Source organism: Pinus tabuliformis, chromosome 3_2 (genome assembly GCF_031772625.1).
Source record: "Pinus tabuliformis cultivar Carrire ecotype Pingquan chromosome 3_2, CPIR1, whole genome shotgun sequence".
NCBI lineage: Eukaryota > Viridiplantae > Streptophyta > Pinopsida > Pinales > Pinaceae > Pinus > Pinus tabuliformis.
In genome coordinates, this window is record NC_142302.1 from 1,166,659,869 (window position 1) to 1,166,671,145 (window position 11,277).

Below are 11,277 nucleotides of genomic sequence, written 5' to 3' on the forward strand. Positions count from 1 at the left end.
CCCTGGAAATGGGGTGAATAACGCACATGTAAAAACTCGAAAATAAGAAAAGAAAACACCATTAAAGATACATATCTACACTGATCCACATGTAAAGTTGCAAGCCATTAGAATGCCATTTTGATCTCCAAGGTTGGGGGTGGTCCGACATTGGCTCCTTTCCCCTGACATAAAGTCCATTCACTCGCCCACACCCTGTGTTTGTCGGATCCAACTGAGTGGTGTCGGGAAGGGTTTGGGCAAAATGGGCAGCGTGAGCGACGACGAAGATGAGTATGGCAACGCAGGGGCCGTGGTGGGCGGATCGACATCGTCGGTGTCCCGCTGCGAATGGCACCCCTCCACAGTGTCGAGGCTGCTGGACAGCTACGGAGAGAAATGCGCCAGCATCAAAGGCTACCTCAAGATCAAGGACTGGGACGACATCGTGCGCACAGTCAATGCCCACTGCGACGCCTCCAACATCGCTCCGAAGACCATGAAGCAATGCCGTGACAAGGTCGAGAATCTTAAGCGCCGTTACAAGCTGGAGAAGCGCCGCGCCGCGAACAGAGGACTCAGCTCCGTTCACTGGTCCTTTTTCCACAAGCTTGACGAGATCATGGCCATGGCCACAGCCACGGCCACGGGATCCGACAAGGGCACGAGTCTTCTGGAAGCCTGCCAGTCGTCCTTCGAGCTCAACCAGGGCGTTGACTGCGAGCTGCCGGAAGGGTTTGCGGGCGAGAGCATGCCACCCCCGCCACCGATGTCGATGTCCATGTCGATGTCGGACATGGTTTTGTCGGTCTTCGCCGGTGCAGACAGAGGCAAGGGTTTAGTCGACAATACTGGCGGCACCGACTGCTCTCTGGACGACATTCTTAACAATGTTTGCTCTTACAGCTCTAAGAATAATCGCAGATCGGACTTTCAGGATTCCTCGTCGCCGGAAAAGCAACCTCCTCCTAAGCGGAAGAAGTCTTCTGCCTCCAACTCCCCCTCCGTTTCGAAGAAACGCAAAGGCAAGTCCACTAACCCTATCCAATCATTGGCCGATGCTCTTGCCGGATTTTCTGAGATGTATGCCAGAATCGAGATCGCCAAAATGGAGATGTTCACCAAGCTCGTTCTAGAGCTCGCTAAACTCCGCACTAAAAGAAAAAAGAGGTCGCATTCACCTTCTATTCCTTCGGATCCCAAATGAGGCCTTCGATGGCACATGCAATATATTTGTTGTTGTTACCTTTGGGTTATTTAGGGGTTATTTGGAGTTATTCTCATATTTGTTTGGGATTGGTGTGCATATTAGATGTGCACCTCAGTATCACCATTGTTGACTTCGAAGTTGTATAGAAAGTCCATATTTGGCGTATACTGCTTCTTTGGCTATTTCTGGTAATCTGATTTATACCATTCAACTCAGATCTTGTACCAATCCACATATTTCACTTCTTTTACTCTTCATTTCTGCCAGTGGCTTAAACATTGAATCTCAGCTTATCTGCCTTCATCACACTGTAATTTAGGCTATTCAGACTTTTATTCATTGTCTGTTCTGCTGTTATTATTGTTGTGTTGGCTTCTGCAATGCCTGCAAAAACTACAGTTTGAACCTTTTGGGGAGGCTTTAAACATTACTCTATCATTATAATGGTATATATCTTGCATCGGCCACTTTAGAATAGTTGGTAGGTAATGTAAGTGGAGTGTTATGTTCCTTTTTTCTTCTTTCATTGTTCATGGTTTCAATTTGTGGCTATGTTAGTAACTGGTTCTTTGGGATTTCTATGCAACTCGTCATCATTATGGTATTTTGGAGTCATGGTCCCCACCTATTTTTGGTATATTTAGTGTTTCTTTGGCTACTGCAATCTGATTCATACCATTCAACTCCAGTCTTGTATCAATCCGCATATCTCACTTCTGTTTCTTTTCATTTCTATAAGCAGCACAAACGTTGAAGCTCAACTTATCTGATTTTATCACACTATATTTTAGGCTATTACGACTTTTATTCTTTCTGTGTGTTCTGCTATTAGTATTGTGTTGGCTACTGCAATGTCTGTAAAAACTACAGGTCGACCCCTTTTTGTTTTGGGAGAGCTTACTGTATCATTATAACACTATGTACCTCGTGTTGGCCATTTCACAATAGTTGGCAGGTAATGTGAGTGGAATATTATGCTTCTGATTTCATATAATTATTGTGCTTGGTTTCAATTTTGGGTTATATTAGTAATAAACATTAGATTTGAAAGATTTTAGAACTGTTCCTTTGGGATCGCTGTGCAAGTCTTCATCATTATTGTACTCTGGAGTTATCTTTGCCACCTTTATGTGTTGTATTCAGTGTTTCTGTCGCTACTTAGGGTAATCTGGTCCATACCATTCCATTCTGATCTTGTATCAATCCACATTTTCACTACTTTTACACTTCATTTCTGTGGGAAGCATAAACGTCAAAGCTCAGCTTATCAGCTTTTAATTACACTGTAATTCTGGCTTTTCAGACCTTTATTCGTTCTGTCTGTGCTACTGTTATTATTGTTGTGTTGGCTTCCACGATGTCTGCAAAAACAACAGGTTGAACTCTTTTTTTTTGGGAGGGTTTAAACTTTAGTGTACCACCGTTATAATGGTATATATCTTGTGTTACCAACTTTCCAAAAGTTGGTGGGTAACGTGATTAGAATATTATCCTCCTGGTTTCCTATTTCATTGTCTGTGGTTTCAATTTGTGGTTTTGCTAGCAATAAATTTTAGATTTCACAGGTTTCACAACTGTCCTTTTCCTCATGATCTGGCCAACTCTTTCTGCCATAGTAGTGCTGCTTCTTCCTTTATTTTCCCCTCACCCAAGGTTGGTCTCTATTTCGTTGTCTAGGCTTTATCTATTTGGGTTTTCCTCTTTATATTTTATTTTGTTTCCTTCTACTAATTTAGATTAGTGATGCCTTAGCTACACCCCATTATTATTGTAGCTTGCTTTACTTTTGAATCCCTTTGATCTAATTTGGTCACTTGTGGACCTTAGCAAAATTTCTTTCTTCTCTTGAGGCAACTACAGCTCCAGTCAAATCTGTTGCAACCTTCATTCAATCAGTAGACTTTGTTTAGATAAATCTTGACTTAACAGATTAAGTTACACAAAGTGTTCTTTAGAAATCTTCAAAGATGCTCCCCATGGCAAAGAGGATTTGACATGCTGTTCATGTTTTCTTAGCAATTGAAATTCACAGATTGCAAATTTCTATTCTATGTTTTCCAGAGCTTACATGCATGTGCAGAGTTTTATGTCATTCTTGGTGCTTTGAGATTTCAATAATGAGATGTTCATGTGTTCCTTAGGTCTCTACCTCAGATCAGTGTCAGTGAGATCTGAATTTGCAGCAAACTTTTTGATATGCATCATTGTCAAGATTGTTGTGGTGGCCTTAATTTTTAATGATCATCATGTAAATTCAATCATTTTAGTAATGATTTTCACTTTCAAGCATGGAAGAAATATACAAGTCAAGTGACAAATATCTCCAACTTAGGCTGTTTCTTGGATATAGATTATAGATAGCTACATGGAATTGGCTACTTGGGATTCTCTCAAATAATTTTTTAGGGTTCTGATATAAATGAACAGAACGTAAACAGTTATGCAAATCACGAGAGTCTTTGCTATTTTTTCCCTTAGATCATCCAATAGGAATGGATTTATCAGGTGCATTAATTGACTTGATGTCTTTGTCTAACATTGTCGTAAAGGATAATTTCTGGATATAATTCTTCAACTGAAGAAATGAAGGAAAATGTTTTATTGGCACTTACTTAAGATTGCTATTATGCTTGTTACAAATCCTTCCAAAATTATGCTATTGATTTTCAGTTGTGTCACTTGTGCGTCTGTAAAAATGTAAGCTTGATGATCTCTTAGATGATGATTTATAAATGAACTGGTGTAAGGTGAAAGCAACAACCACTTCAAAAGGCTATATAAATTGTACAAGCATTAGCCAGTTTGGTCATTGACCAAAATGTTATTGAATCAAAATAGATTATTTTTGAGATTGAGGTAGTTTTGACTCTGCATTTTTCTTTCCATGTTCTATAAGTCCTTCCCTGGATTTGTGTTGGCCTAGCATCTTTGTCATTGAGCCAGCTGTGCTTCTTTTCGTACTTTTAATATCTGTATTGCCTCTATATCTGAGCGATGAGCTTTGGAGGTTTATCATGGCAGAAGGCAAAAGCCTTATTTGACAACTACTGGTGTTTCCTTGGGACAAAACACTGAAATGTCCTGATATTTGTGGCAACTCAATTGCATATAATGATGAATTAAGAGTTTCAGTGGAGGCGATTCTGCAGTTAGGGAAGATTTCAATTGTATTAATATATTATAAATTGATATGACATGAAGGTGGAGCATCCAGTGAAACTGGATGAAGAACAGAAATTTGGTAGTTTTAATATTGTTTGGCCGACTAGAAGTGGGGTCTATGAAGCAGGTTTCCCAAATTAAGGAATCGGGGAATCCTCTCTCTCTCTCTCTCTATATATATATATATATATATGCACTCTCAGTGAGGGTCAAAATAGCTGACTTGGGAAAAATTGGAATGACTTGGCAAAAACTGGAAAGCATTAAAAAATGCAAAATATACCCTTTTTTGTAGTTTGGCTGTTATCTGTGATCAAAGATTAAACAAGACAGGATACATGAGCCAGTTAAATGTCATATCTATAGTTTTTAGACATGCAAATGACAACCACTGCCATGTGAAAGAGTGAACCCATAGTGATTTCTGGCTTAACCAGTTAATCTTGACATCGTAGGCAGGCTATTATCTGTTTCTCAGTTGGGTGCTATTTGAAGCGGAGACCAAGGTGGATATCAAATTATGTGATTTATTCAAATCTCTTATAATGCCAGAGAACTTGGCATCAAGTTAGCTATTAGAACTGTGTTTTTCTTGTTAAATGATACTGATTTGCGGGAAATTAGATTTATTGGACATAAATTTATTTAGAAGACTCTGTTTTGTAGGTATTTCTGAAAAAAAGTGTTACCTGGGTCAATTTTGGTCAGTTATAAACAAGTAACCAAAAATCAAGCATTCAAATCTATGTATTCAGGTTCCATCTAGGTTAGTAAATGCAGTTACCTGTCTAAGTTCCATGATCTTTCAACCGAACCGAATATAGATGAAGGATGAAACATGTTGCTAAATCACCATGCTGGCATACATGCAAATTTAACTGCAATTATAAAACATTTTGCCAGGATATTGGTAAAGGCACTTCATTTTGCAGCCAAGGTGGAGTCCCAAAAAAATCAGCTGCGCTTTACACTTTTTGGTCATCACCGATTTTCTGTTCACTCTATTTTATTTCTAGTCCTTGGCACATTGAATTGGTACTAGAGAATGATCTGAACACTTTAACAGACATGATATTCTGGTTTTATGTGATGCCAATAAATGGTGTAGCTAATCTAGTTAGCAAGTTGTCAGCTATGGAGAAAATTTAGCTGTAAGCTTTATGCTTGAGTGCAGCCTGTTAACCTTATATTTGGTTATATGCTACATCTGATTTCTGTTGATTTTCCACAGTACTGGAATCTAGGCTAGGGTCTTAGAATCACTGACACTACCGATCCAAATACCACAACAAACTACTTTGCACAGCGGAATATAAACAGCAGTAAATCAACACGTGCACAAATATAGACAACTTTTTACAAAACCCAACTTCGTTATATTAACAAACTGTTAATTTTGAAACATGTTCTTTGCTTAGGTCAATTACTTCAATAATTCATAAGTGCCCAAGATTAATTCCATTTCACATAAACTATTATCTCAGTAATTGAAGAAAGAACATAAATAACATATGCAAAAGACAAGCCAAGACAAGAGAACACCGAGATTGGCTCAAGCCAGGGAAAAACCCCAAGATGGGGAAAACCCTTGATCAAATCTTCTTATTATTATCTTCAAATGTTCAGCAGAGAAAGAGAGGGAGAAAATACAATTTATGACAAGGAGGCAGCCCAGGCAAGTCTTCCATTCTGCCTTCAAACAATAGCAACCAGATTCTGCCCTAACCAGAGATCAATAGAAGACAGAGCAACTACAAGGAAGACTCCAAATAGAGTTCGGTCCTAGTTCAATTTGAGCGGCCTTCATAATTGATTATGATAAACCCAAAATGGATATATACTAGACAGTGATGATGTAACAACAGAAGATCTTGAACCTGGTTAGCCCATTCTTATTCTGTCAACAAAGTTTCCAATCACTGCAGCTGGCATACTTCTACATGATGCTTGTCATGGCTGCCTGTAACTTGACTTGCTGAGGGAGTAAGGCCTAACGGCTCCTCCAACTAGCCCAGAATAGACCTGCGGACCTCCTGTAATTACTACAAGACTTGCGGCCTTACAAACCCTCCTTCAATATGCCTTGGTTTACCTCAGCTGCATTTCGGACCCATCAAAAACCCACAACGAGATCTCCAAACCACCCATAGCAACCTTGGCCCTGTCCTCCTTGTGCTGCGGCTTCCACAGAAGATGAAACCTTTTAATTTGTGCCCAAACAATGTGTGTCCAATGAGAATGGAGGACACCTATATATATAACAATTTGTCTTTATGGAGGTGAAGCTGACCTTGACACTTGGAGGCAAATTTGAAAATTTCCCACCTTAATAAAGTCATGACTCGTAGAATTTCTTTTAAATAAATAAATATTTCCCTTATCCAAATTTGGTGTTCTTTAGGCTGATTTTGGTCCTCTCGAGGAGGAATTCAATGCCACAATTATCTTCCTCAAAGGAGTTGTCCAAAGTGGGATTTGGCCCTAGTTGCCAATTTTAACACAAACTGATAATACAATTGTCTAGGGCTCCCGTACTAGGGGTAATGGCCCTCATACATCCACTGATACAAGAATACAAGAGTAAGATACTCTAACAATCTAACTAATGTAGTGTACAATCACAACTCTTCTTGTTGTACCCTGAACACAACTGCTGGTCCGTCTGCTCCCAAGTTGCAACTCCTGCCTCTATCAATGGGCCTGCTCCTTTAGGTCACTGAACACAACTCATCCAACTGCTCTCTAGTTAGTCGTTAGTCCATCAAAGCATCAACACATAGAGACTCCGATTGAGTTGTTCACAACTCCGTTTGTGAACAACTCTCAATTGCCCATTACTGCTCCTCAACTCCTTTGGGACTTCTTCCGTCTAATGCCTTCCTTGGATGCTCCAATGAAGACAAACTTCGCGTTGGAGGGTTGCCACCTATCGCTGCAAGATGTCATTCTCTTCAATGATCTCGGGCTGATGTAAGCTGCTCCCTTGACCTCCTTCCTTTGTCTTTCAAGAATCAGTCTTGAGCTTACATAAATCTTCACCCTCCTTACCACTGTCAATGTCCATGCCAAGTTGATCTAGGCTACTTGGGTCACCTACTTGCTGCCCTCCTAACAACGTTAAGGTGCGCAACCAAATCTGTCCAACCTGGGCCTATCCTCTAGCAACAAATCAACCTCAAACTCATCAACAACATATCTAAGTTATTGGATCAGGCAGGCGAGGGTCCAGGATTCACGTATCCATGTATCCGATCCAGATCTGGCTTGAACCGACTGAGAAACAGTGAGGTGGCAGATCCATCTTTTTCGAAAAATGGATCTCGATGTCTAGAAACGGATCACGACTTTCAGAAACAGATCTTGTGAACACATAGCTGGATTTCAAATTAATAAAAATTGAATTTTTAAATTTAGGTTTTTTTTTTGGGTTTTTAACTTTTTACTTCGACTGAAGTGGTCCATTGTTATAATTTGTTGACCATAACAACGCTGAGCAAATAGGCAAGGGTTCTCCGAAGGCGAATCTCTAAGCAAACGAACCCAAGCCCACAAAAAATGACGACTCCACACTGCCACAACAACTGACGTTCTCCAACATTCACCAGACAATGACCATCGACCCCACACTGCACAACAACCTCAACTCCACAACAACCGACATTCTCCATCTCCAGGCAGTGACTATTTATCCCACAACAACAACACAAAGGTGTTGAAAAAATTTAAATTATAGGGACGGACAAAGCTTTTACAGGGACTTGGGACAAGGACAGAGTAAGGGTGAAATGTTCGTTTCTGCATTATAATAAAAATTTTCACTATAGTTGAAATGTACAGTGCAATTTTAGGTGTATATTAAACATTTTTTTTTTAAATCCCCGCAGTCGAAATGCACAATGGACTCTTAGGTGTACAATTAAACATTTTTTTTAACATTAAACATTAAACACTATACATTAAGCATTTTTAAATTTTTTTAAGTTTTAATTTTATGTATTTTAAATTATTGATAATAAAAATGGAACTGTCACGACAGAGTGAAGGGGAAAACATCAAAACAGACCCAAAATCTCCTTTATGGCAGTATGTGGAGATTATTGGAAAAAATCATGGAGGTGGTTTTTATAAATGGAAGTGCATTGAATGCCTAAATATAAAAAATGGCTCATATACTAGAGTGAAGACCCATGTGACTGGACAAACTAACACAGGGGTGCAAGTATGCACTGGGCAAAAAGATGCAAATGGAAAACCCGACCAAGGTTTGAGTCTTGGAAAAATAAAATTTTATGCATCTTTACAAGAAGCTGTTTATAGGAAGCTTGCTAAGGGAAAACACCCTGTGCAAAGCTCTACAACTAGGCCTCCATTGACATTTAGGCCTGCTGTCACAACTAATTAAAGGCCCACTCTAGGCCCTCTTGAAGAAACTTTCAATAACCAGGGTAGAGACACAACCGATAAACATGTAACTCGTTGCATCTATGCAAATGGGCTAGCATTGAATTTAGTGCGTTCTCCTTATTGACAACAAATGCTTAAGACAATTAATGAAGCGCTAAAAGGATACAAGAGCCCTGGATATGAAAAGGTCCGCACTACTTTGTTGGCATTAGAGAGACAATCTGTGGATAGACAACTACAATCAATCTGGGATACATGGGCAAAAACACGGATGTCCAAAATTTCTGATGCGTGGAGAGACCGAAGGAACCGATCACTAATAAATGTTATTGCAATATGTCCTTAATGGGCAATGTTTTTGAAGGCTGTTGATTGCAGTGGAATAGAGAAAGTCACATCTTTCACATCCACAATTCTTATTGATGCAATAGAAAGTGTGGGGCCACATAATGTTGTCCAAGTCATTATGGACAATGCATAGGTTTGTAGAGTTGCAAGTTTGATTGTGGACGGTCAGTATGATCACATCTTTTAGATTCCATGTGTAGTATATTCATTAAACCTTATGTTTGCCAAGATTGGTGAGATTGAATGGATTAATGAAATATATGTAGCAGTAAAAAATCCAAATATTCATAACCAATCATTCAATTTCCCAGGCCATATATCGAGGTTTTGCAAAGTTGGAGCCACTGAAGGTACTCTTTCTTTAATAAATATTATTTGTATTGGAATTTGGAAATTCTTAATTTCAAATTTATATATGATTTTTCATTTGAGATTTGACTTTTTGAAACCTCTAGGTTGTTGAAACCCGTTTTGCCTCCCACACTCTTGTCATAAAGAGGCTTGTGGAGGTGAGACACACTTTACAAGCAATGGTCATTGACCCTCTTTGGGAATCATGGAGGACTTCCACTTTTGATAGAGGGCAAAAAATCAAGTCTATCATTTTTGATGATGCATGGTGGGACAAGGTCCAATACCTTTTGTGGTTTACTGAACCAATCTTGACTTTGATCAGGACATTTGACACACATACACCTTGTTTGAGAAAAACTTATGAAAATATTGATAGTATGTTGGATAGAATAAGGGAAATTATCAAGGCAAGTGAAAATAACCATTTTGAAACATTTTATTATGAAGTGAAGGACACAGTTACAAAAAGGTGGAAACAAATGACCACACCATTACACCTTTCGGCCTATGCATTGCACCCTAAGTATTATCATTCCAAATACAGTCATAAAAATGCCGAAACAAACCTCCTCCTTCACTGAGGTCTGCCCTGATTTGCGACCTAAATAGAAATGTTGGTCCTGTGATTTGATGCTTCTTGGATGTGTCTACTAGCCTCTACGTCCACTTGTATTTATATGCCTCTATTGGGCTTCAATGACTGGTCTTTTAGGGCTAAAACTAACCCAGCTGACTTGACTTTTTTTGTGTAAACCCAACCAGCTTGTAAATCATAAATAATTTTATCTCTCAAACTACATGGAATCTCTTTGTTGTTCAAGTGGCCCCTTGCTCGTCTAAGGGTGCCCTATGTCCTCCGAGTGCCAAGTGTCAAAATATCCTCGTGGTTTCACACCCACAAGCCTGGATGCAAAGCCCACACCTTGGGTTCTAAGCCCACAAATCACTTTTGTGGTGCCCATTCCTCCAAATCCCCGAATCCTAGGGCTTGGAGTACCTCCCAACTTACAAATCTCAACAATTTCATTTGGGAACTGAATGACATCATGCATATTATGGAATGAAAAATGATAAATATTAAGAAAATCCAGTCTCATTTTTTCAAAAACTTTGTTAAGGAAATGTTGTTAGCTGTAAAAAAATTAAGTTTCAAAACAATTCATTCCAACACACAATCTTATGTCTGCCATTATTGTCCTTAACATAGAAAGGATTAAGTTGCAGAGCAGTTCTTTCCAACATCGAATCCCATGTTTGCGCCATAACAAATAGTCTAGGGAGGATTCTTTTTCGATATCCCTGTCATGCTTGCATGACGAACTTAACATGTCGTATTGGCCAACAAGAATTTGGACTTGTTCTCATCAATAATAATGTTTGAAGGTCTCAAAAATGAATCCACAATGTGCATTTTCTCATGCAGATCAAAGGACATGATCATTAGCGAAACCACCATTGATGGTTTGGGTGTTTAGTGAAGTACTAATCTCATAGCTTCTTTACGCTTAACCTGGTCCTGCTTACCCAAAGCTTGTCCGCAGTGTATAAACTTTATTTTATGATGCTAAGAATAAAGCAGCTTATAAGGTTCCTTCCATAAGTAAACAGTGAACACAGAATTGACACGTATGCATGTATGCATTGTTAGCAGCAAAGTTAGCATGCAATATATTTTTGTGAAGACTGTTGTACCATTATGTTGCTTGGTTCCCACTCATAATATTCGAATTGAAAGGCTAATCTTATCATGAGCTTAACGCAAAGATATCTTGATTCTCGACATCTATACCTGAGATGTGTTGTTTTGAAATAACACAAAG

General features: G+C 39.1%; 1 protein-coding gene across 1 annotated transcript; it reads left to right on the forward strand.

The window, feature by feature from the left end:
* The first annotated feature begins 83 nt into the window (after window positions 1-83).
* On the forward strand, window positions 84-1,404 carry LOC149184865 (uncharacterized). The gene has a single exon (XM_089417741.1). It carries the CDS (start codon window positions 245-247, stop codon window positions 1,184-1,186), a length of 942 nt encoding a protein of 313 aa, XP_089273867.1. The 5' UTR covers window positions 84-244; the 3' UTR covers window positions 1,187-1,404.
* Window positions 1,405-11,277: the final 9,873 nt, after the last annotated feature.

What these genes read in the sequence shown, in the direction of transcription:
- LOC149184865 (XM_089417741.1), top strand. Translation starts at nt 245, where the DNA reads ATGGGCAGCGTGAGCGACGACGAAGATGAGTATGGCAACGCAGGGGCC.